Genomic DNA, 24,898 nt, shown 5'->3' on the forward strand with positions numbered 1-24,898 from the left:
GGGGGGTACTGTACTGTGTGCCAGACCATGGCTCAGTTTGAGGGCCTCGCCATCTTTGTACGATGGCTGTGAACGGGCAAAAACTTGATTATTTCACGGCATTTCCCCTGTAGTATTCCACAGCAGTAAGTGAAAAGGGGAAGTACATGAATGAGGGATATGAGCAATAAGTCCACGTCCCATTTGTTTAATGCAAGTGGGACCAGAAAGAGACTACAAGCCGTCTCAAGCAGTCGACTTTTTGCCCTTGAGTGGACATGTAAGGCAGTTTATTGTGACGCGAAGAAGCAAAAACAAAAACATCTCAGAATTCTGGAAAATACATCAAAGATTGTATTTTAAAAGCAAGAGGTGAGAGGAGCCTTGGTGGCTCAGTGGGTTAAGCCCCTGCCTTCGGCTCAGGTCATGATCTCAGGGTCCTAGGATCGAGCCCTGCATCAGGCTCTTTGCTCAGCGGGGAACATGCTTCCCTCTCTCTCTGCCTCTCTGCCTACTTGTGGTCTCTGTCTGTCAAATAAATAAAATCTTTAAAAAAATAAAAATAAAAGCAAGGGGTGATTATTCTTTAACTTTTTATTTTCGGCTTTTTGGGCAACAGAATCTTTCCTGCCTGGATACAGGTTACTGTATGACTTTTGCAAATACAGAAGTAGGGGGGCCTTCTTATAAAGGCCTCTGTGCAAGATCATAAATTAATTACTGATAGAATCCAACTGGATCTCAATTTTTCAGACCCTGGGTGTAGTACAGTACAAAGCAATTGCTGTCTTCTTGATGGGCGCCATCCCACTTTCTAGAAAATAGCTGTGAAACTTAAAAGAGACCCCAGAGAGTTCCCGTGTCCCTCCTGCCATATGAGGCTGCAGTGAGAAGAGAGCCATTCATGAACCAGGAAGTGATTTCTGACCAGACACCACATCTGCAGACACACTGATCTTGATGTCCAGCCTCCAGAACTGTGAGAAATAAATTTCTGTTGTTTACAAGCCACCCAGTGTATGGTATTTAAAAAAAAAAAAAAGATTTTATTTATTTATTTGAGAGAGAGGCAGACTGCGAGAGAGACAGAGCGAGAGAGTACGCAGGGGGAGCAGCAGGCAGAGGGAGAGGGAGAAGCAGACTCCCCCTGGCCCTCTGGCAGGAAGCCTGACATGGGTCTCGAGCGTGGGACCCTGGGATCATGACCTGAGCTGAAGGCAGGCGCTCAACCAACTGAGCAACCCAGACACCCCAGTGTGTGCTATTTTTGCTCTAGCAAAGACAACTGCTGTAGACAGTATCTCATCAATTTTACAAAAAAAGACTGTGTATTCCTTCATACTTCTTGCAAATACTAAAAGGGGCTAACAGGAAAATTAAGGGTGTTTGAAACCAAGCCCTGTAACCAATCAAGTTGATTCTCCACTTCGACCCCACTCACCTCTTGGTGTGTAATCCGGACTCCATTATAAAAAGACATAACAGTGTTAGGTCCCACCGCTACCTTTGAAAACAGTCCTTCTCCAGCACTAGAAATGAGCGATTCAGCAACATAAACCCTAAATAGAAAAAAGGGCCAAATCACTGTCCTTTTCATTTGATATGTCACTATATCAACCACCAAAATACCAGTACCGCTAATGAATCTGAAGCATCGGTTCACAGAAATCCAGTGAGGAAGGGAGGGAGGGAGCATGAGACGTTAAACCACAGTATTTGGCACTGGAAACTGAAGAACTCGTACTCCTGTATCTTTAAGGGTGTGTTTAAAATCCTCTCTCCAATATGGGTATTATTCTACACAGCTGGCCCTTGAAAAACATGGGTGTGAGCTGCAGGCCACTTACATGCGGATTACTTACAGTACTGAAAATGTCTTGTCTCGCTTCCTCATGACTTTTCTTTTTTTTTTTTTTTTAAAGTTTTATTTTTAAGTAATCTCTCCACCACATGGGGTTCCAACTCACAACCCCAAGATTAAGGGCTGCATGCTCTGCTGACTGAGCTGGACAGACACACCTCCCCCCTTGTGATTTTCTTAATAACATTTTCTTTTGTGTCTCTGACTTCACGGTGTGTAACATGTATCACATACAAAATACGTGCGACTCAACTGTTTATGGTATCGGCAAGCCTTCCAGTCAACAGTAGGCTCTTAGTAGCTAAGTTTTTGGGGACTCCAAAGTTACACGTGCATTTTCAACTGCACAGGGGAGGGGAAGGGGTTGGTGCCCCAACCTCTGTGTTGTTCAAGGTCTCACTGTATTCAGAAAGTGCTTGATATCAGGTTTTTTTTTTTTTAAACTTACATTTTTAGGGACTGAGTATTTTTACCATCTTCCTGGATAAGTAAACCATTTCCAAAGTAATTAAAGCTGTACCCAAGTTTGCCAATGCCAAACAGGAGGGAAAGACTGTTTCAACTTAGCCCCAAGACGAATCTTTCACACGAAAGTTAATAAAACATATCCAATAAGCACTTTCCAACAGAAGAGTTTATCATGGGTCTAGCAACTACAGCCCCAGACCCACATCTGGCAGCTGCGCCTTTTTGTAAATGAAGTTTCATGGAACACAGCCACCCCTATTTAGTTAGTGTTGTCTATTGCTGCTTTGGGGAGACAGAAGCAGAGCTGAGCAGTTGCAACAGAGACCCACAAAGTGTGGCTCTGTACAGAAGGAGTCTGCAAATCCCTGGATTCACAGGAAGACAGCGCTCATGATTACTGAACCACATTTAATAGGAGAGTATGTGTGTGCCTCGTCAACAGCTACATCAGTTCTCTGGGCGCTGGGCTGTAATCACTTTGATGGAACTGGTCATCCCTAATATGTGTTACATGGATTGTCTGCTTCTCCTGTGGACTACAGAGGACTGCATTATTGTTTCCGACTCTTTCCTCCTTCCCTATGGTAGAATTATACGTCCCGGTACTTTGCTGCTAGACCTTGTGGTGCTCCTTTGGAGTGGGGAGACAACGTACCCCTGCCTGGATCCCTCTGGCCTTGGCCGTAGGATCTACTTTGCTACTTGAACATGGGCAGGAGGACTACATGCCAGGACTCGGGTGGTAAGATACATGGTGAATTTCTGCCAGCTTCCTTGAGTTTCTATTCATCTCCAAGGGCAGAAGATGCCCCAGGGGGGCTGTTGCTCCTTTAGCTGGAGTCTTGGAACACAGACGTGTGAAATAGACCTGAACCCAACTTGAAATCTGGAGTCTAGCCTTGTTGAGCTGAGCCAAGAGGAGTCAAGTCGAGCCCAGTCGGAAGGAGCTGAAGCTCGGCTAACCTACAGAACCATGAGTGTAAAATAAAATGTGCGCATTCATAAACCACTGTGAGTTTTGAGGGCATCCTTATATATCTTCATCACGACGACAGTAACAAAAAGGACCGACACACAGGATGGTTGTGCTACTGTGTTTTAGGGCTAACAAGAGACCAAACATTTCCCTTTGTAAACAGACCAGGGCTCTGTATCAAAAAAGAGGCCATTCATTCATTGTGACATTGTGGTGTGAGCCCTGTCAGTTTGACCAGAGAAGAGGCCCATTTTTCAGATGGGAACAGGACAGGAAGTGAATGGAAGTCACGCTTTGCGAGCCATGCTTACGAAGAGCGAGGCAAAGAGAGAACTATCTGCTGAGGGCTCTCTTCCTCATGAACAGGCCAGTTGCTGGGGGTAAGAATCTCGGGCTGAGTACTAGGGAAAGCCACACCCACAACGGCCAGCTGGAGTTTAGAGAAGATGGAATGGAGCGGGACTTGACACTTGGGGAGTGAGCTTATCGAATCAGAAGCCCGTCATTTGTAAGCTGGAAGCTTGTTAGGTTTCTTATAGTCTTTCCTTCACTGCTGTTCTCCCTTCGTAAATCAAGAAATTGTCTAGCGTTCGAGACCACCTGTGGCTGGGCTGAGCAAAGGAGGCATTCTGGTTCCTGCCCAGGTCAGAGGTTTAAGGAGTCTGAAATGCTCCCCTAGAGGCCAGCATGTGGCTGCAGCATCAACTGTACCAGGGCCCCAAGAAAGGGGACATCAGGCTTAGAGGGCTCTCTAGACGTAGATGTTTCCTCTGGGACTGACCCACGGCCGTTCCGTGCTTTCTGGGTGGAGAAACTCTCTCACAGGATTCCATACAAGCATAAAAACACTCTTCCTTGGACTCTATGGATATTTTCTTCTGCTCAGAGGGCTACAAAGGAGGGTTGGTTCCCACCACGAGGGTTATTTAACTTCCTGTAAACAGGTAAAAAGTTACCTCTCTGATTCATATGGATCTGGAAGAAGAGCACGGGTAGAAATGCAGGATGACGTCGATTTGTCAAAGTGGTACACCGAACCTGAAAAGCAAGAGAAAATCTCAATCTAGAGATTACCAAGTTAGGGAAGAGCTTTCAAAGCAGGAGTTAAATAACGAAAACTGTTATTCAAGTTACATCGACGAGGATAAACTCTTCAATATAAACGCATGGTCTTGAGATTTGCATTTGAGTTTATTTTTAGGTCTTAGTGAACAGCCCTCAGGCTTATCTCTTAAAATCCCATTTTTGGCCTTTAAATTTTCTTTCTTCACATGGTTTACAAAGTGCTTATGCAATTAAAATTTTTTTAAAAAATTTTTTATATATTTATTTGACAGAGAGAGAGAGATCACAAATAGACAAAGAGGCAGGCAGAGAGAAGGGAGAAGTAGGCCCCCTACCAGGCAGAGCGCCCAATGTGGGGCTCGATCCCAGGACCCTGAGATCATGACCCAAGCTGAAGGCAGAGACCCAACCCACTGAGCCACCCAGGTACCCCGCAATTAAAAAATTTTAATCAAGAACCTGCTTTGTCATGAAATTTTGAGATCTCTCTGGTCAGATCGGGTTGGAAGATGGTTTTAGAGTTTTCTTTGGTTTTCTTCCTACTAGACACCCTTCTGTAGATTCCAACCACCCAGCCCTGGCAATTGTCCCCTTCACTAAAAATAAACATTCGCCTCCCCAGAATTAAGAACAGAACTGCTTTTGATAAGGCAAAAACAAAGTCTTCTTATTTCTATAAAGGTAGTTCAGAAGCCAATCAGTAATTTATTCCAGAAACTAAGGCACACAACTGTTCTAGAATTAACACTGGTTCTCTGCAAAGGGTTAGCCTCCGAGAATCTTCCCAGAGCACAATGAAGATATCGTGCTCTAATCCCTCCTAAGAAACACATTTTAGAACCAAAGGTTTACTGCTTTTAGGCACTAAGGCATTACAAATCATCACATTAAGCAACTCCTCCAAGGTTACCAGGTCCTTCTGGTTTTTGTTTGTTTGTTTGGTACAATCACAAAACCCAAATCAGTGCCTCAAACTAAAAGTTGAAAAAGCGAGCCAGATCAGGGGCACCTGGGTGGCTCAGTGGGTTAAGCCTCTGCCTTCGTCTCAAGTCATGATCTCAGGGTCCTGGGATTGAGCCCTGCATCGGGCTCTCTGCTCAATGGGGAGCCTGCTTTTCCCTCCTCTCTCTGCTTGCTGATGTGCCTACTTGAGATCTCTCTCTCTCTGTCAAACAAATAAATAAAATCTTAAAACAAAACAAAACAGAAAAAGGAATCCAGATCAGTCAGTGTCTAGCTAGGAAACAGACCATTTGCATATTTCGAAGAGAGGATTTCACTCAGGGAATTGGTTCTACGGAGCACAGAGGAATTGAGAAGCCAAAGGCACCAGTGAGGAACCCAGAAACTGGCAGGAGCTTGCAGCCAGGTAACCCTAAGCTGGAGGGACAAAGGTGGAGGTGGTGTGTGGGTCTGGAGAGCTGGGGTATACCTGGCTAAGGAAGCTGGGATGTTGGGGGGAACCTTCCCGGTGGCAGATGGAATCAGGAGACAGGCCCCTGCTGGACACAGAGACAGCTTCTCCCTGATGCCTTCCCTCTCTGTGCCCCGGGCCAGTGCCTCCTTGTGGACAAACCCAGACAGAAGCCAACGCATAAGCGCCTAGGAAATGTGGCCTGCAAGGGGCAGAAGCCCCCCACCATAAAAGCAGGGCAGCAGAAGGCCGAGAAATGCATTGGGGGCCAACTGGTAACGGACCAACGCATAATCCATTAAAGGAAGTCAGCTGACAAAAGAAACAACCCACATTTTTAAATGAAACTTTTCTGTGAAATACTTGTTCTACTGTGAAGAAAATCTCTGAACTCCCCCTTTCCTTCCTTAAACTAAAGCTGTCATCACAAAGGTCCCATGTGCCAGCTATACGGAAAGCCCCACGTTAGGGATGGGGCAGAGGCAAACGGGAAAAGCATCCCGGGCTGCTTTCAAGGGGCTGATGCTGTCTTTTCCAACACACCCTGTCCCTTCCTGTTTTTCTGCCACTGGCCAATGCTCCGGGCCAATGGAGCATACCTTTTACGTTTCCTCCTCTCCTCTGTAATTTACCACGTCCTTTGGCCAGAATCCATTCATTCCCTCGACCGACATTAATTCTAAGGGGCAAGCCAAGGCTTAGGACGGCACAGGAATTACCAGAGAAAGGAGTTCCTTTGTGGAGAAGGTGAAGAGATGAGGCAAGAAGAAAACCCAGTGTGAGCCCACCATGACCAGTTCTCAGGAAAATAACTCTCTGAGATTATCATCCTCACTTCCCAAAATCTGTCGCTTACTCACACCAAGAGGAATGCAAAGAGAACAATAACTTCTCTTAGGCTGTTGTATACTTGGTGCCAATAGCTGTGTTTTATAATGAAGAAACAGATTCCAAAGGGATACATAACTTGCCCAAGACCTTACTATGGTAAATGTTAACACTGAAACCCAAACCAGGTGACTCTCAAGTTCACGGCTTTTACTGCTAAAACATGCTACCACTTCTGAAGTTTTAAAATGGGCATCGCCCATTGGGACCCTCCCCTGGCCCAGAGCCCCTCACTTCTAAACACGGCAGCACTGTCTCCGTTCAGAACTCATGTGAAGAGCACAGAGAGTAGAATTTGAAGTGCGAAGATTACTGTTTCACTTAAAAAAAAAAAATCTTTTCATTTTGGAAGGCTTTTAAACTTATAGAGAAGTTGAAAAGATAGTACAGGGCACCCCAATACTCCTCACAGTTTCTTGTAATGATAACTCCTTAAGTTACATGGTATGTTTGTCCAAATTAAGAAACCAACATAGCTATGTTACTATTAACTAAGCTTCAGACTTTTTTTCGGATTTCACCAGTTTTTCCACTAATGCCTTCTTTCCGTTCCAGGATCCTATCCAAAATCCCTCACTGCATTTAGGCTGCCTCAATTTTTAACTTCAAAAAAACAAAACCCGAGACATTTAAAACAACCAAGTTGGACCTAAGTGTAAATGCTAGATTTCCTATTTTTGGACATTCTCCTCTGGAGATTCTCCTTTGGATCACAAAGAGCTAAATATTATTTAGAACGATTAATGCATAGATTTATTCTCTTCTCTCCTTCTTTTCTCCGTATAACCTAATTTAGGATTAGACACACAGGCTTATCTTGCTTTCAAGGAATCAGACCAATTTAAACATTTTGTTTGTTATGCTACCCAAAATACAAAATCCTGGTTTTTCTCCTTGTTTTTTTTTCTCCCAGACTTTCTACAGCAAATAATTTTATACTCAGAAAAAAAATGCTTAGTATACCATACTGTATTTCTAAAAGGAAATAGGATTTTTTTCTAATATGGATTCCACCGGACTCACTCATGTATCCATCACGTGCCCCGTGGAGATACTGGGCTCTGAAGGAGGCAGGGGATACCAACATGGATTTATCTTTCCCAACCAGAGCTCAGGCTGAATCAGTTTTACAATTTGTAACAACCCAGAGATTTACCTAATTTGATTCTTTAATATCATTAAGCTGTATTTCAGTTTTTTCTGAGATCTAACCTTTTGAAATTCACCAAATTTCTGCTATCATCTCTTTGCTTTTTCCTTGTCTCAGAATTATACAGCTATGCCTTTATCCTGACTTTTTAGCATCTGCTACTGAAACGCATGGCATCTATTTCCCCATCTCATTGTTATTTGGCTTGGCTGTGTGATCTGCTTTGTGCAGTGAAACGTAGGTGAACGTGACATGGTGTCCATTCCAAGCTAAGCTTTCAGAAGCAGCACAGGTGTCTACTCATGCACTGGCTTCCTGGGACCCACCTGGGAAAATCTTGACCCAGGTCACCAAAGTCCCTTCAGACTGGGCCCCAAAATTAAGACGTATAAGGTATAATAAGATAAGAAGCCTCAAGTCCAAAAGCCATGTCCAGCCCAGCCCAGCCCAGCCCAGCCTAGACCAGCTATAGTACAGCTTGTCAGCCAACCTGTATGTGAGGTATTGACATGTCTATTATGCAGCAAGGCTTTTAATACATGATTCAAGTGGTCTAGACAAAGAAATTCATTTCTCTCAAATATGCCCTAACAACCTGCTTTGGAATTAGAGCAACTCATCTGAAGCAGATCTGACTTACTTCCCGGCACCAGCTCAAAGTGAGGTCTTCCTTCTTCAGTGGACATAAGGGTAGCCAGTTTTCCCTCTATCATCTCTCCATCAATGAATTTTCCATAAAGGGCTGTCCTCTCATCAGGGTACACATAGGCTATCTTCTCTCCAGTCATCTCCCCGTCTTCATTTACTTCTCCCACAAGGCTGCCTCCATCCTGACAGGAGAAACCAAAAGCCAGAAAACATTATATGTAGTATTTATCCACAGGACATGACTTCAAGGAATTTTTCTTGCGTACTGCCATCATTGATAGTGCTAACATGACAGTTGAAGAGCTCAAAGCTCAAAGTGAGTGAGAAAAACATGATGCATACCTCCCCAGCCAGCCCTATACAAATAAACTGCTAGAAGTTACACACACAGAAGCACAGAAGCCCGATTTAGGGAGTCAGAGACCGAGCCCCACTTTTTAATCCTGACAAGTTATCAACACTCTATTTTGGTTCATTATCTAAGAAGCAAGTGCACTGTACTTGTAATATTAGTTACAAAATATTAAAGGAGGTGTAACTATGTGTTAAACCACACCCAACATCATGAGGAGCTAGAGCAAGATGGTTTTACCTGCTGTTCATACCATCTCATTTCTCCATGTGGAATTTTTGGATTTCAGGTCCATTAGGAAAATCTTTAGTTCAAATGTATCTAAGAGTTAATTTAGTGAATGTGAGTAAAGAGTGTTGTCTGCATGTCCTAGGAGATAAACAAAAGGACTGTAGTCACTGCTGTTTTGAGAATCCTACACTGTCACTTTCTATGGCATTACAAGGAAAAGGGAAAAAAAAAATCAACTAAATTTGATTCCCTCCCCCATCACCTCTTTCTTCCCACTTTCCTTTCTTTACTGCCCCCTTCTGTCTCCTTCCAGGAGAGAAGCCAGCTGCATTTTCTGCTTAACTGTCGCTTGCTTGCATTCCTAAGAGTCATTAAATACTTTAGGGCACAGGCTCTGATATAACTGTGCATCCTGGTAAGTGCTAGGGACACAGTAGGCGACCCATAAATGCTTTGAACTGAACTGGGATTACCAGTTCAATAATCTAATAAATAAGCTAATACACTATCAAAAAATTATTGAATCTAGGGTCCAAGCAAATTTCCTTTTTTCCTCCCCATGCAGAGGTCTTTATGGTATAACTGAAAATCTGAGACCTATGTGGGTTCAATATAACAACAGTAATGCCACGACATCTTCTAAAAGCTTGGTTATTTCTCCAACTCAAATTTCTAGAAACAGCTACTCAAAGTCAGTGGTGTAGGATGGCTTCTGGGTGATCTCAAATGCTGCTTACTGAGAGAGGGCAGGAATAAATAACACCAGGCCCATGATTTCTACAGCTCACCACAGTCTAATTGCTCTTTGGAGAAAAAGGGTCATGAATTTTAAAATGAACCACAGCACTTTCATAGAAAGAAAAACATTTGGCAGCATTTTTAACGCATAGAAAGTGCATTAGAGCTATCTAATTGCTCTCTTCCCAGAGTTAATTCTTAATAAGCCAGCATAAATGGGATGATACTTTCTGTAAGATCTGCCTTCAGGCTTTCAGTGGTGATTACTGAGCTGAAGGGTGTTAGCACACTTGTGCTCCTAACACGCCGTAACTAACATAAGCCACTGTCACTCCTTATTAGTGCAGAATTCTGTCTTTCTAGGCTCTCACATTTTTTTTTCCTTAAGTACTTTAAACTTCTGGTCAGGGAGGTGGTGAATGTATTTGTCTAGTATGATAAAGCAGAGATTCTTCTTTTATTTTCAAAAGAAGGTATACGTTTTAAAAACAGGTTATTCATTTTTTTGAGAGGGACAGAGATAGAGAGAGCACAAGCAGTGGGAGCTGCAGGCAGAGGGAGAAGCAGGTTCTCTGCTGAGCAGATGTGGGGCCCGATCGTGACTCTGGGATCACGACCTGAGCCGAGGGCAGACACTTAACTGACTGAGCCACCCAAGCGACATCACTGTTCCAAGGTGAAAATTTGAAGGACATAAGCTGTCCTGAGAGTAAGCTTATAAATACTGCAGGGCCAATCATGATTTTCCCTGCCTGCTCTGACTCCAGATCACAAAAATGTCCTTGTTTGCTGTGTCGGGGAGCGTCGAGGAGGAAGCCGCTGCCTTCTGTCCTCTTCACGGGAGAAGGAATCATTCATCTGATTAGTGAACAGGCAGGGTCTGACACCCAGTGACACCCATCTCTTTATTGGGTGGGGGTTAACAGGATAAAGCCAGCTGCTCCCAGAGGTCCTGCTACATTTTCATTCACGCTGTCCTGGCAGCTGCCGGTGCCTGCAGGCTGCACCTGTCCCCCTCTCCCGTCCTGTCCTCTCCCTGGGGAAGCTCCCTCAGGCAGGCCCTACTCCCCCCGGGGAGACCTGCTGCTGGTCCAACTGTTTAGTTCACGGGGGTAAAGCAGAGAAGCCCGTTTTGACTTCAGGTCCATACCCCATCTCCAATCCGCCACTGCCATTAGAATAAACCCACCTTGATCTCTGACACCGAGAGACACAGGTGTCTCGGTTGAATCTGAATCCAGGGAGAAAAGGGGGGGTGATTAGCTCCCTCACTGCCAAAAGATACCATATATAAAGCAAGTGTTATTCCAAGTTAATTTTGGATGCTCCTAACTCCCTAGTGCTTCTTCCCTAAGGCAGAGTCTCCTTTTGGCCTTTAATAAGATAATCATTAACACCAAAGGCTAAAATGTAGGCGCACCATTTAGGCAGTCAAGATGCAACTACATTGAGTGGAATGGATCCATTCATCTTGGTGCATCTTTGATCTCTTCGAGAGACTTTAATTGATCATCGTCGTAAGTAAGATGGCAGGTGGGAGGAGGCTCTGGTAATCCCCATTTTGCCTCTTTCCTCTATCCAGGCTCCCATAGAGGGTTCCACATTCTCTGACTTCATGATTCACTGTCATGTCAGCAGATCCCCGGTGCCAGGCAGCAAATGCTCCCCTGGCCTCCTCACAAGGCAACAAAAGTTTCGGTCTTCCTAAGCTGGTAAGTACCACCACCAGGTCCTTCTTCCTGCCTTAGAGGCAGTAACTGAAAGGACTTTGGATCTACTGCAGAGCCTACCAAGAAGATATGTCATTGCTTTGGGCATTATTTTAAACATGTTTTACAGTCTTCTTTCCTTAAGCCCTGTTCCCTAGAGTATAACCTGTTTTTTGTTTTTTTCTTAGATTTTATTTATTTATTTGACAGACAGAGATCACAAATAGGCAGAGAGGCAGGCAGAGAGTGAGGAGGAAGCAGGCTCCCTGCCTTGCAGAGAGCCCAATGCAGGGCTCCATCCCAGGAACCTGAGATCATGACCTGAGCTGAAGGCAGAGGCTTTAACCCACTGAGCCACCCAGGTGCCCCCCTAGAGTAGAACCTGTTTTTAAAGAACAATAATGCGTAAGGAGATTTAGCTGGGGCTGATTTTCCTATTACACATGTAATAGATCATTTATTTTTATTAAATTTTTTTAAGCATAAGAAGTTAGGGTTCAGAGTAAGAAAAATGCTTTTGTATTTTGACTGAAGCTCTGGAGAAAATAAAATATTACTATTATTATTATTATTATTTAAGTAAGCTCTATATCTCACACAGGGCTTGAACTGATAACCCCAAGATCAAGAGTTGCATGCTCTACTGACTCAAATCAGCGAGATGCCGTGGACAAAATAAAACAGTAGACAAAATATTTTCTAAGGTCTATTTCCTGGCACATTTTTTGAAAATTCACTAATAACAGATGGGCTATTTGAGATGCAAACAATTAGAACATTAATTCCCAACCCCATGGGTTGTGCCACATCGTTTTGCTTTAGTAAACTCCAAAAGTATTGGAAAATGTTATCAAATACTCAAAGGCAAGTTAATTTTAATCACTCTAATTTAAGCAACATAAGCCAAAAATCACTTATAAAGTCGGGAGTAGGGTTGTAAGAGCAAGTAATAATAGTGCAGCACATCCCCGAAGATGGGAAATTGCTGGGCCAGGTCTCCTGCATGAGAACCAGAATAAAATTAATAGCAACAATGAACTATTCCACCATCTCTTTCTATATACCAAAAGAATATTTTTATATATACATATTTTAAAATATTTTATTTATTTATTTTTATTTTTAGAAAGAGAGAGCATAAGCAGGGTGAGTGGCAGGCAGGGGGAGAGGGAGAAGCAGACTCCCCGCTGAGCAGAGAGCCCCATGTGGGACTCGATCGCAGGACCCTGGGATCATGACCTGAGCTGAAGGCAGACACTTAACAGACTGAGCCACCCAGGCGCTCCCCGAAAAGAATATTTTTAAAAAGCATATATTTTTTTATCTTTATTAGTGGAACAATAAAGCCATTTAGTTCCAATTTATTTGAATCATGAGTATTCATTCCTTTCCAGAATAACACCGAGGAGGAATGAATAGTGGCTGTGAGGATCCACAGTCTAAGAGGACAGCGAGTAACAGGGAGGGGCACACCTTGGCAGCAGCTGGGGGCTTCAGCTCCTGCATCTCTCCAGTCTCACAGTTTCATGTTTTCTAACACAGAGGATACATTTTACTCTTTATTGCCAGGAGCCCAAGCATCGGTTTAACCCATGTTACATTCCAGCAAAATGAATAGTCACCAGGCTTACTGGGTAGTATATCCAGCAGACTCCATGCCGAATGTTATCCTTGTACTGCCCCTTGAAGATCAATCTCCCATCCGTGTCATACTCCTGGGCGGGCCCATTCAGCTCTCCGTCTACATATGTGCCCTGCAGCACGCCCCCGTCCTCATAAGTGTACACTCCCTGGCCCTGCAGGGCATCGTCCACATAATACCCCTCCAGGGTGCTGTGAGAGAAGGGAGAACAAAAGGGAACAGTCAGACCATGACTCCACTCTCTTAAAAGAAAGGATCACATGCAAGGAACTGCATGCCCAGCTCTGTTTCGCTGCTGACCCGTATTCAGTGCACCTCCTGAATTCCCCACATCTCGAGGAAAAATACTCCAGAGATGTGGGTGGGATTAGGGACGGGGGGATTTCATTCTTAACTTCGCAGTTCCCATTCATGTTTTTTCTCTGCTAGCAGAAATAGAGAAGAACAAAGCCACAGGTGGAAACTGAGAGACCAAGCCTCATCTGAATACGTTTTCAAGGCTGAGATGCAGACCAATACCGGGCAAGAGGAATGGCGGCAGTACCCTTTTCATAATAAAACACCCATGTTTAATTCCCTCAAGAGCGGTCCAGACATCACTGGGTTCTCAGGCTCTTTCAGATGGCCTGTATACAGTGGTTTTTAATAATACAGTCGTGGTTTAGAATGTAAATATCTACATATTTATTGAAGTCATTAATGTATTACTTACGTGTGACAACCATAATTGGTATCCAGTCAAAAGAATCCCTTCCATTTATTTGGATGATGTATGGGGATTTACTTCAGTGTAGGCAAGTGCACATGTGTGTGTGTGTGTATGTGTGTGTGTACAAGATCGGGGCAAATGGGAGGCAAGTAAGGCAGACCTCAAGCTGAACCTTGTTAATAGCATTAGCAACCGCAGGTGTTGAGACCCCTCCTTCCACAACAGAAGAAACGCACAAGGGTGTGGCTCATGGGGAATCTATAAGAACCTCCCTGTCTCTCCCCTCCTAAAGAACATTTTCGGCATTTCAGTATGTTTTCAGGATTAGCTTCTCAAAGGCCATTATACCATGAAACTAACTTGACCAAAAATTTCTTCTCTGTACTGACACTTGCAATAAGGGAAAGAGCAGCTCAAATAATTTTTTAAATGCAACATGGAAGATGTTTATTTTATTTTAAATTTATTTATTTTATTTTATATTTTATTTATTTATTTATTTAAAGTTTAACGTGTCAGATGTTAATTCAACATGTAAGATGTTTAACATGTACGATGGTTTATTTTAACATCTGCAGATAGCGCTCACCCATTAATTCAACTAACAAACAGATATAGGGTGCCTTGTAAGTAGCAAGCATTGTAGGAGGTTCTAGAGAGCACGAGGAACACCACAGCAGAAGCTGGCTGGCATAAACTGTGTCATGCGAATAGACGGCATGCCAAGGGGCCACAGGGACTGAGGTGGCTGCACCTGGCTGTGGCTGGTCTTGCTTACCGAATGACAGATGATCTATGATTGTTAAATGAAAAGCACAAGCTAAATAACCGTAGCCTCTGATCACACTGTAATTACACTATGGGTGGTCTCCCAAGGAGAGAAATCATTGTTTCAGTTTTGTTTGTACTACCAATGATAAATAGGCTGAGTAAATTCAAGAAGAGAAGAGAGTGCACTTTAGCATAGCCCTTGCATAAATAATCAAAATTCTATATCAGCTGGAATTAATGAGATCCGACTCCCCCTATGGCCATTAGACTCCCCCCATGGACAAAAAGAAATATATATATATATATATATATATATATATATATATATGGCCATTAGGCTCCCCTGCCATGGCCTCTTCCTCTCTCTCTCTGTATATGTATATGTAACAACCTTGGGGAAGGATAGCTCATCAACTCACATAATGATATAAGAGTGCAAAAAATTACTTATTCACCTATCTTCCCATTTAGGTTGGCCAGATAAAATATAAGAGGCTCAGATAGGTTGGAATTTCTGATAAACAACAGATCATTTTTTATTATAAATAGGTCCCTAAGATTGAGCAGAACACTTATCCTAAAATATTTTTTGTTGCTTATCTGAAAGGCCATTTTAAGCGACTGTCCTGGATTCTTATTTGCTCAGCATAGCAACCCTATTGGCTAAGTTCTCAGGAGCATTTAGAACATGCCTGCGAGTGTTTGAGCAGAATTCTCCCCTGACATACTAGTCTGCCAATGTTTCTCAGGTCATGGTCAAATCCACAAAGCACAGGTCTTGGAAATCACTTAACAGTAATATGGACTTGCACATCTTCCCCCTAAGTAGCTTGTCTTATCCTCCCTTATACAGGAGCTCATCCTTGCTAGTCTCATAACACTAAGAATCACAGCTATTTCCCTCTGAGCCCAAATGACAAAGACGCACAAATGTAAACTCTTAAGGCACTGGAGAGCAAAACTGATTGCAATGTTTTTCAGCACAGCTTGAGCAAACAGCTCAGCTCTCTTAGCGGGTCTGTAGGATAGCTTGGATGAAATCTGATGACCACAGGAGCACGTGATCTCATGAACTGGGGCCTCCAGGGCCAGAAAAATGATGAGGCTCTGACATCCTCTGTCACGGAGGAAATAAAATAAAAGCTTCTGGGTCTGGGGTCAAGGGTCCTGCCATTCCAACTTTTTCTTCCAGGGGAGGTTGGCAAAGCATGGCCTACTGCGTGTTTCTGTAAATGCAGTTTATAGTCATGCATATTCCTTCCCCGCGTCCTCCGAGGATGCTTTCCTCCTGCAAAGGCACAATAGCAGACTTGCCCCAGCCACTGTAGGTGGTCCAAAAAGCGGACTGTGTTTAACAACTCACCCCATATCGGAAAAGTTCGCTGGCTCTCGTTCTAGAGTCCCTGCTCACATAAGTTTATTCACTGGCCCCAAGCACACACACCTGTCTATATCTTACCTCACATACCATGGTACGCTTGCTTTTGCCTTTAAAACACAGGTAACCAAATGTTTTAAATCCCTGAGGACACAGTCAGGAAATCAGCCACGGGTCACATTCTCTCTCTTTTTTTTTTTTCATTCAAAACAAAAATAACCTTGGGGGTAATAGTGACTATTCTCAAGCCTCTGGCATTTTTCTATTCAAAAAAGAAATATGCTGAGACAATGGCACTGTTTTGTGGCCACTAAATTGTTAATATCAGAGACTATCAGAGAGGAAACTACAGACAAGTGGCTTCCTCATCCTTCTTGCTGAAATTGGATGGACAGTTGCGTTTTGGAGGAAGTCTGCTCATCCTGGCTTACCCGGAGCCTGCCCACCCTCCCTGTGGAACCCTGCTTCCCCCAGAGTCCACCCGGAGCACCTCGCCCAGGCCTCACTTCTCACTGGAGCCTCATCGTGAACCATCGCAGAACTTCCCAGGTGTTGACTGGTGGTCACCTTCGTGCCCCACTCTAACTCGATTGTAAGCCCTTTGTAGGAACAAATTAGTCACTACCCATCCACACATCCCTCCCGGACAGGGGCACACAGCCTATCTTCAAGCGGTACTTCCTAAATGAAAGAATGGAAACGCAAACCGGGCTCATTTTGCTTTGAGAAGAGAGGACTGAGAGGGAACATGACAATGTTACTCAAGGGCAGGGAGTACTCTTTCTGCTCGTCAGGAAGTCTCTTGAACTCTCCCTACTTCCTTTCTTCATTTGGAAACTGCAGCTACTAACAGGGTTAATATATATTAAGGACTTAGGAGATGATCTGGGACGTAGTGATTGCCCAAAGAAGTAATAGCTATTCTTTTTTTTTTTTTAATTTTTTTTTTTAAAGATTTTATTTATTTATTTGAGAGAGAGACAGTGAGAGAGAACATGAGCGAGGAGAAGGTCAGAGAGAGAAGCAGACTCCCCGTGGAGCTGGGAGCCCTATGAGGGACTCGATCTGAGGACTCCGGGATCATGACCTGAGCCGAAGGCAGCCGTCCAACCAACTGAGCCACCCAGGCGTCCCAGTAATAGCTATTCTTATTAAGCATGCACACTCATGGGTATGCTAATGAGCTTTCTCCTGAGAAACTGGGCTTTAAACAGCATCAGGGAAATAGTTATGAGCTACTGGAGTAGTCAAAGACATTGACCAAAACTGCTTTAAATCTACTGAAAAAAAAAAAAAAAACCAACCAACAAACAAAAACAAACCAACAAACAGGCAAGAAAGTGTCCTCTGTCTGGAATAATTTATGAGTGACCCATTCCAGGGCAGAAGGATGAAATAAATGCTGAAGTGAAAAAAGTAACATGTATTCATTGTAAACCAAACCAAACCAAAGCAAGTACCACAAAGCCGTAGAAAGTAGGCATTCCCACTCCCCTTGCTCAGTTTGCCGTACGCCACTGAAGGCTTTGTCCTCATTTACATATCATGCACTTTCCCACCTTTGTTGTTTCTGTTTTAATGAAAATGGGATCATATTATATATAGTGTTCTTGACTGTTATTTCCTGAAGTCTCTTTCAACATCTTGGCAGATTCTTTAGTATGTTAAGAAACTTCAAAAATGGTCTTTCGACTGTTAGATTTTTCTGGCACCAGCATCGAAGCAAGTAACCAGAAAATGTGGAGAAAATTAAAACATCAACTTTAATTAAATTTCTTTCTGTACATATACACACAGACCATTGTTACCTGTTTTATCAAAGCTCCTGAAATTAAATGTCTGTAATAAATTAAATTAGGAAATCTAGCTTAAAAAGAAGGGAAATTTTATAATTATTTATCTAGGCTAACACATCTGCATTTTACTCAAATACTATTAAATTTTCTTTTTAAAATTCTCTTTAATATCTGAATACACAAAAGTGCTCTTAGGAGATGTGACAGCTTTGGCCTTTCCTTGGTATTCTGGGGACCAGGCTTTCCACCTTGTGAGGCATAAACTCTGTTCTTGTGAGGAATAAACTCTGTTCCCTTCCTGTCATCAGCTGTTGTAAAATAAGAATCAAGAGGGAAATTTTAAATGAATCATAATTCTACTTTAAATTCCCACTTCGAACCAGATTAAATTGTGACTCTTAGTATTAAAACATTGAACAATTATTTTGTGACAATATATATTACCTTTTAAAAAAAACTGAGATATAATTGACATACAGTATTATATTATACATTAGCTCTTAAAATATTGAACAGTAAGTAAAGATAAAGAACATCCCCCACAAACCCAAACCATCTGCTCCCGCTCTCTTTGAGAGAAACGTCAACTACTTACAAGGTGTGATAAGCAAGCTGAATGGAGCCCTACCACGCCTTCCCTGTGATAGAGTGTGTTGTCTATCTTGAAAGTTTTTTTTTATCCTTTAGTAGAAGATCTGTGAGTCTGCAGGATCTGATTTTTATAAAGGCTCAAGATGACAGTAACATTTCTGAAGAGCAATTAGTGAAACTGAGCTTTGCTCTCTAAAAATAAATCCTAAGGGGCACCTGGGTGGCTCAGTCAGTTAAGCACTGGACTCTTGATTTTGGCTCAGGTCGTGATCGCAGGGTTGTGAGATTGAGCCCCTCGTCTGACTCTGTGCTCAGCGGGGAGTCTGCTTGGGATTCTCTCTCTCCCTCACCCTCCGCCTCTCCCACCTTCTCTCCCCACGCCTAAAAATAAATAAACGAATAATTTTAAGAAAACTCTGCCAGCTATTGTTATTGACAAATAATAGTAACGGTAATAGTGAGAAATAATAATAAAAATCCATCCTTGATCTTGAGGGCATTGTGCTAAGAGAAATAAGTCAGACAAAGACAAATACTGTATGTCCTGACTTACGTGTGGGATCTAAAAAAGCCTAACTCATATAGAAACAGAGCAGAACAGTTGTGGCCAGGGGCTGGGGGCTGGAGGCAAAGGGGAGGCACTCATCAAAGGAGACAAACTTCAGACTAGAAGATGATTAAGTTCTGGGGATCTAATGTACAGCATGATGACTATAATTAACAATACTGTATCACGTAGATCTTCAATAATATCACCATTATATCAGGGGATGGAGGTGTTAACCAACCTTATTGTGGTCACCACTTCACCATATAAAATGTATCAAATCACCATGTTGTAAACCTTACATTTACACATATCATATGTTGATAATATCTCAATGAAGCTGGAAAAATGTACATACAGAGCAACAGGAAACAAACCCATGTTTTCCCATATGTACCTCCTAGGTACCCTCCCCCGCTGCAAGGTCTTTACAGGTGTTCTCACTCAATCTTCACAACAGCTTGGAGAAGTCAGTCTAATTATCCTCACTTTACAAATGAGGCAACAAGCTCACAGATCAGAGTTCTTCTGAGCTGCTTCTTTTTTTTTTTTTTTTTTTAATTTTATTTATTTATCAGAGAGAGAGAGGGGAAGAGAGAGAGCACAGGCAGACAGAATGGCAGGCAGAGGCAGAGGGAGAAGCAGGCTCCCTGCTGAGCAAAGAGCCCGATGTGGGACTCGATCCCAGGACGCTGGGATCATGACCTGAGCTGAAGGCAGCTGCTTTACCAACTGAGCCACCCAGGTGTCCCCTGAGCTGCTTCTTTAAGCAAACTTCCCATCAATCTGCCAAGCTCTTACCAAAGTTGGTCAAGCCTCACAAGGAAGTAAATAAATTCACCCCAGCACTCTTTTGAACTTCTCACAAATGACAGCTAATGAGTGACTTCAAGAAAACTTAAAGCAAGCAAGAAAGGCAGTCGGGGTCAGGGCTATTTCCTGGCTCCTTGTTGGAGGAGAACGATGGGTGTAGTGAGAAAAGGAGGGCTCTGCGATTGAGCTCACTTTGGCTTGAATCTTAGCTCCAACACTCACTGATGGGTGACTGGGCAAGTTATTTAACCACTCTTTGTCTTTCTTTTAAAGATTTTATTTATTTATTTGACAGAGAGAGATCACAAGGAGGCAGAAAGACAGGGAGAGAGAGAGGAGGAAGCAGGCTCCCTGCTAAGCAGACAGCCTGATGTGGGGCTTGATCCCAGGACCCTGGAATCATGACCTAAGCCGAGGGCAGAGGCTTTAACCCACTGAGCCACTCAGGCGCCCCTGTGTCTCAGTTTCTTATGCAGAATAGGATTTTAAGCCTACTATACAGCTTGTCCCTAAGGGAACGTGTCCAGTGTTGAACAGATGATAGGTATTCAAAGTTATCCATTTTTCCCCATTCCCTTTCCTTCTGTATGTCACAAAAAATTCTGCCTTAATCAGAACAGTTCATGAGAATACAGACAAATGTATTTGTTGAGCCTGGTTCTGACAAAAGCTGGATGACTGTCAGGAATATAGAAAGAACTGTGACTTGTGCGGGAGGCAGGAATACATGACTTCAGAAGTCCATTTCGGCTCCAATTTCCCAGAAATGTGACCAAGTACCTTCCAAAATCCAAACACAAGGAATCATGCATGGGCCTGTCACCGGGAAAATGTCAGCCTTTCTCAATGGCTCAGCGGCTCAGAATGGACAGCTTCGCTTACATTATTTGGCCAATGATAAATGACAAAAGGCCCTCCCAGCTGGACACATGAACGTAGCAATCAACACTAGGAGAAGTAAATAATACTTTGAAATCTAACTGGCACATTAAGGGGAAACATCGCCTGGGTGGCTCAGTGGGTTAAGCCGCTGCCTTCGGCTCAGGTCATGATCTCAGAGTCCTGGGATCGGGTCCCGCATCGGGCTCTCTGCTCAGCGGAGAGCCTGCTTCCCTCTCTCTCTCTCTGCCTGCCTCTCCATCTACTTGTGATTTCTCTCTGTCAAATAAATAAATAAAAAATCTTTAAAAAAAAAAAATGTAATTAAATGAATTACCTCACCTTTATCTCATAGTCAGGCTAAAAACCACATAAATTCCCTAATATTACCCAGCCCAAAGCAAGCTGCACTGAAATACCTCTTTCTTGTTATCATCCTAAAATTTCAAGTAGTTCTGCAAGATTACCTTTGTATCTATAAATCTTGGTTGAAATGAGAACAATTCAGAAAAAAGATGCACTGAAATGGACATCCAGAATTGGGATTAGTATAAAAATTTGAGATGTGTACCTCAAAGTACTCCGCATGCTGAATACTTTCCCAATATGCTCCCTACCCCACCACAGTCCAGTGGTGCCAGAGAGACCCCAGAACCACAGCAATGAAGCTTCTAGATCCCCTTCTTCTCACTGCATTAATGCCTTCATCTCAGGACCAGAGCAGATGTTAAGTCCCAATGACCTAATCTTAGTCTCAAGACATTTTCTTTATTTCTTTACAAAGGGGAAGAAAATGGAAAACAGTAACTGCTTGAAAAGACAATTTAAAAAATAAGGTCGATTTTTCCATTCATTCCTAATTGTTGGGATAACTTATCTGTTAAAGAATGACTGGTCTGACGTAAGCCAGTTTTAATGTTTTTCTGTTCTACATTTTGTCATATAATAAACGAAGAGACCCACCGCTGAAGATCTCAAAACTAGCAAACATTCTAAGGTTAAGATAATAGTAAGGTACAATGCACATTTTGGCTATTTAAATTGATTTAGAAATAAAGAGCTACTTCCTTATTTTACCTTGAATATATTTAATTAATATGCTTAAATTCTCTGCCAATAGTGGTTACCCCTGTGATGTGGGGGATGAGGGCACAGAAAAAGGGGAGGCATATTCACTTTTTACATTGGTTATTTCTTCTTTTGTTTGTTTAAAGACTTCCTTTCTTCCTTCCTTCCTTTCTCTCTCCCTCCCTCTCTTCCTTCCTTCCTTTTGAGAGAGAGCATGCATGCACATGGGGAGCGGCGGGGGACAGAGGGAGAGGGACAAGCAGACTCCCTGCTGAGTGCAGAGACCAATGCAGGCCTCCATTCTGGGCTCAAGCTCAGGACCCCGAGATCATGACCTGAGCTGAAACCAAGAGTCAGATACGTAACTGACTGAGCCACCCAGGAACCCCACATTGGTGTATTTCTTAAAGCCCGTTATTCTACCAAGTATTTGCTCTATGTGCAATTGAAAAATATTCTGCTTCTATCTAAGAACTTGCCTAAAAAATTTAACAGGGCCATTTTTCCCCGTGATCTTAATATTTAAAATTCTTATTCAGGATTATCATAGTCTATATAAAATAGAAAAGTGATTCTAGAATTTCCCTGCTATAAATCTGTGTTTGTAACCCTCTCATAAATCACGTATGCAGCTTATGGCATAGACTGTGGTAATGGTTTCATGAAGATATACTTACCTCCAAGTGCACCAAGCTGTATGTATTAAATACATACAGCTTTTTGTATGTGAGTTGTACTGTAAGTAAGCTTGCTTACAGAAATCCCACAGCCCTGTTCAGATGTCACATAAGATTAGAATGCACCAAGGCCAAATCTTTTGTCACGACACTTTGCAATTTTCCAGACAGGTTCTGGCAATTGCAACCAAATCCTCTGATGGGAACATAAGCCTGCATTACAGGTTTGGACAGCTTTTAAAAACTCTCATAGAAACTTTCTGTTTCCTCACCTGCTATTTTAAAACCTTGATTTCAGCCCTTTTGGGGGGAATTTTTTCAGACTAAAGCTCCTGACTGGCCGTGAAAGCACAGGGTCCCTGCTTTATTTTACTCAATACATCAGACCCTAAAAATTAGAAGCAGTTAATAGGGAGAAAAATTAATAGATAAACCTAAATTAGGGTACCAATTCATGGAGAAACAGCTGACTTCTCTATGACCACATCCTGCACCCTCCTTAAAAAGGCCCAGTAGATTCCATGGGCTTTTTTTCAGTCATAAGATTATCTCACTCATGTTTATTGCATATCCTTTTAACAGATGTCTCATAATACGCTCAGTATTGAGTGGAAGAAAGGAGGTGATGGTGACCTTTTGAGAACCTGTCACCATACCGCTACATCATAAAAGCAGTGGTACAACTCTCTCCCCTCTAAGTGTTAGCCCCAGTCTATCCAAAGAAGGGCACAACAGTAACCTCTTGAGGTCTGTGCTAATACAATCATTCTTTGATTCTATCTAACCTAAGTCTCTCCAGATGTTTGACTGGTACGTATAAAAACTAGTGAATTAGTGCCTCAAAAAGGAAAAAAAAAAGGGCAATCAATTTCTATTCCACTGATAGGTACTGGCCTCATGGTTCAATGGGACCTAGTGTTTCAGCTTTTTCACGGTGGGACACGCATGCGCAGGGCTGCAGGTGGACGTGGGTAAATGGAGCTGCAGCTAGAAGTGACCCGCCTGACAGAGGACAGGGCTCAGGAAGGGTCCGGCCTCACTCAGCTCCTCCCACAACCAACAGGATCAGTATCTTGGAGCCAACACAGCTTATTCCTGGTACACTGGTGCGGAAGAGAAGTCTAGTCCTTCAACACTGCATGTCAGGTCTGGGGAGCAAGCAAGTCAGCAACATTCCCATCAGCTGACCCTGCTGCACTGTTTCCCCAGAGTCAATGACCAGATGGGATCATCAGCTTACCAGACATCAGCTACCAGAAAGCATGAGAGAGAAAGCGAGAGATAGAGTGTGAGTGTGTGTGAGTGGGTGTTCTGGGTGAATACTACCTTTTCTTTCCACTTCCAGACTCATTTAGCAAGACTCTCTCTCTCTCTCTTTTTTTTTTCTTTAAGTATCAAATTAAGGGAAAGTGCCATGAAGCGTAGCAGGTCAAACAGCTTCTGTCCTTAAGGAAACCTCTGTCCTCTAGGGGAAGTAAGACATTTGCACAAATATACATTTGTTGAATGAATAAAAGAATGACTGCCGCATGAGAGAAGAAGTAACACTTTTCCAGAAAAGAGGTATAAATAAACTGCTGTGAGAACAAGCAGGAGCAGCTTCCCTCTGGACAGGCTCAAGGAATCGTGAGAGAAGCAAGCATTGATACCAGATCTTGGAAGAGTCCTGTGTGGGACTTGGGTGTCCACAGGGGGGCAAAGGAAAGAGAGTGAAGCATCTGGCCATTTAAAAGGTACAGTTGGTGGGGTGCCTGTCTGCCTCAGTCAGTGGAGCGTGCAACTCTTGATTTCAGGGATGTGAGTTCAAGCCCCACTTTGGGTATAGAAGTACAGTCTGTAAGCAAAGCTCACTGAAAGGAGATGTGGTGTGTGGTTGGGGAGCATAGGAAAGAGAAGGTTGGGATCAATATTGAAAATGAAATTGTACAAAAGTTCTGTGGTATGTTTTTGCTACTTTCCTCATTGTATCAGATAACGGAGGGCCTGAAGAACTGTTGAAAACTTTAAAAACAACCCACTCCATCTACAGAAAAGGCATTCTGGTCACAAGCCAGTCCCTCTGTCACCCTTGAACTGTCAGCTTAGACATTTCCTTTCCCAGAGGAATTCCCAGGCATAGGAAGCTTTGGTTTATTACTGATGTCCAGAGCTTAGAAGCAGCGCTGTACCCTGCAGAATCTTAGAATCTGCCTTAGCTAAATCCATTTCCCTATTCCTCAATCAAGCGGGCAGAAAGAGAGCTGGCCTTCCCGTGTCTCTGAATTCCTCTCAGTGCTTGAGAAATTCACATGGTCATTCTCTGTTTCTGAAACTGACATGGTTTAAAAGTCACGGTAGGAAAACTATGCCCCTACAATTCCATCTTTTCTTGAAAGAGAAAGTCATTCCTGTGGTCATTCCCACCTATTTCAAGAGGGTAAGGAGCTTCTGCCTCATGGCATTCTCAGATGGGAGGTGAAAGCAAAATAACAAGAACCCTGCTGTGGACCATATTTTAGCTAGAGGCAGAGCATCAAAGGAAGCAATTGTGACATCACCACGGAGGGAC

At 43.0% G+C, this 24,898-nt stretch overlaps 1 protein-coding gene across 1 annotated transcript in view; it reads right to left on the reverse strand.

Moving 5' to 3' along the window:
• Positions 1-24,898, reverse strand: part of SETD7 (SET domain containing 7, histone lysine methyltransferase) — a 46,391-nt gene that overhangs the window by 12,383 nt on the left and 9,110 nt on the right. Inside the window, exons 3-6 of the mRNA XM_059378534.1 lie at positions 13,111-13,312; positions 8,442-8,631; positions 4,241-4,322; positions 1,421-1,538 (exon numbers count right to left, since the gene is read on the reverse strand). Coding sequence (XP_059234517.1) covers positions 1,421-1,538; positions 4,241-4,322; positions 8,442-8,631; positions 13,111-13,312 — 592 coding nt within the window. The remainder of the gene's footprint in view (positions 1-1,420; positions 1,539-4,240; positions 4,323-8,441; positions 8,632-13,110; positions 13,313-24,898) is intronic.

Source organism: Mustela nigripes, chromosome 1, assembly GCF_022355385.1.
Source record: "Mustela nigripes isolate SB6536 chromosome 1, MUSNIG.SB6536, whole genome shotgun sequence".
Classification (NCBI taxonomy): domain Eukaryota; kingdom Metazoa; phylum Chordata; class Mammalia; order Carnivora; family Mustelidae; genus Mustela; species Mustela nigripes.